This window comes from Perkinsus marinus (assembly GCF_000006405.1).
Source record: "Perkinsus marinus ATCC 50983 genomic scaffold scf_1104296956282, whole genome shotgun sequence".
NCBI lineage: Eukaryota > Perkinsozoa > Perkinsida > Perkinsidae > Perkinsus > Perkinsus marinus.
The window spans coordinates 1-1368 of record NW_003207523.1 but is presented as its reverse complement, the minus strand read 5'-3'; the positions used below and the strand labels follow the sequence as shown (position 1 = coordinate 1368).

Here is a 1368-nt window from a genome sequence, read left to right as displayed (position 1 = left end):
ATCGGTGGAATCGTTACGACTCGAACACAGCGGATGTTGGCGATGGCTCTCGTCTCGGGAGCTCTGGTGGGGGACTTTACGCTCCATCGTGATAGCTTATGTGCATGCGTGCAGGTCCTGATCTTAGCTGGCGGCCTCATCGTAACGGTTTTGTGCCTGTCGGGTGTGTTAGCAGTCGCCCATGCAACGTTTAATTCTGGTGTGGGGAAGTTCGAAGAACTGGCTGAAGGAGAGCTCCCTTTAAATTCTGTATGATTATGCAAGAGGTCGCAGGTTCGAATCCCAGCGCCGTCGTTATTAATGCATAATTTCTACCTATCTTATGTGTTGTATTGACACTGTTCCTCGTGTATGTTCTTATTAGTATCTTTTAGTTCACCATGAAGATCAGAAGACAGAAATCTCATCGTAAAGTTATGCGTTTCTACCAAACCGTGTTCGGCTTCCAAGAGCCGTACAGGGCGCTCATCGACGGCACCTTCATAAACGCCGCGTTGAAGTCGAAGGTTCATATTAAAGAGCAACTGCCAAAACTCTTGGGAGGCCGGACAACTCCGGTTGTGACGGAATGTGTACGTGCGAGTATCTTTGTGCATGCGTGCAAAATATGGATCAGGTCTATCAAGAGCTTCGAGATTTGGGCGCTGACTTTTCTGGAAGTGCCATTATTGCTCGGGGTTATTACCGACTCAAATGCGGTCACTCGAAAGGAGAGTAGCAAGTTGAAAAAAACAAAATGTGCATCTGCTTCGCTCCGCTGTCGTTATCAGATGCTCAGCAGCAGATTGTATTGTGAAACAGTTAGGATCGAACAACCCGAAACAATATTTAGTGTGTAAGTTGATGAGGGAAAGGTCGTGGGTTCGATCCCTGGTGATGACGTTTGGCAGGCACTCAAGACAAGGCCTTGAGAGAGCGTATACGGAGGGTTCCAGGAGTAGGATTGATACTTCTTCATGGTGGACAGGTGAGGGAGGACTCCAAGCACGACGAGGTGAGCAATAGTGTAGGTCCCAATAGTGGAGCAACCGAGTAAAGCCTCCTTGGAAGTAGCAGAGAAGCAGGAAAACGGTGAGAGAAAACAGTGGTTCTTGTTGATGATGATGAGTGCTATAAAAGGCTCCTCAGGAGTTCTTACTCGCATATTATAGAAGTTTACCACGCGAATTCGGTTAGAAGTGCTCAGAAATGATGAGTGAGAATTTCCCAACTTTTCCTCAGAATTTTGACCATGTGCACATTTTCCCACACTGCGTGAGTGCTTCAGATAAGCAATCTGTACAGCAGTGGGAAAGGAGTAAGTTGCCTCTACTACGACAAGAGGAGGCGAAAGCAGAAGCTCTGGTGGGGGATAGCACGTGTAAGAGC

General features: G+C 47.5%; 1 protein-coding gene across 1 annotated transcript; it reads left to right on the top strand.

Annotated features, from left to right (window-relative positions):
• Positions 1-380: 380 nt before the first annotated feature.
• Pmar_PMAR008492 (hypothetical protein) lies at positions 381-1071 on the top strand (the record flags this gene model as incomplete). Its single annotated transcript, XM_002775209.1, has 5 exons — positions 381-572; positions 617-714; positions 771-835; positions 891-967; positions 1011-1071. Coding segments are annotated over 5 exons (493 nt in total), but the record flags the coding sequence as incomplete, so codon positions are not given.
• Positions 1072-1368: the final 297 nt, after the last annotated feature.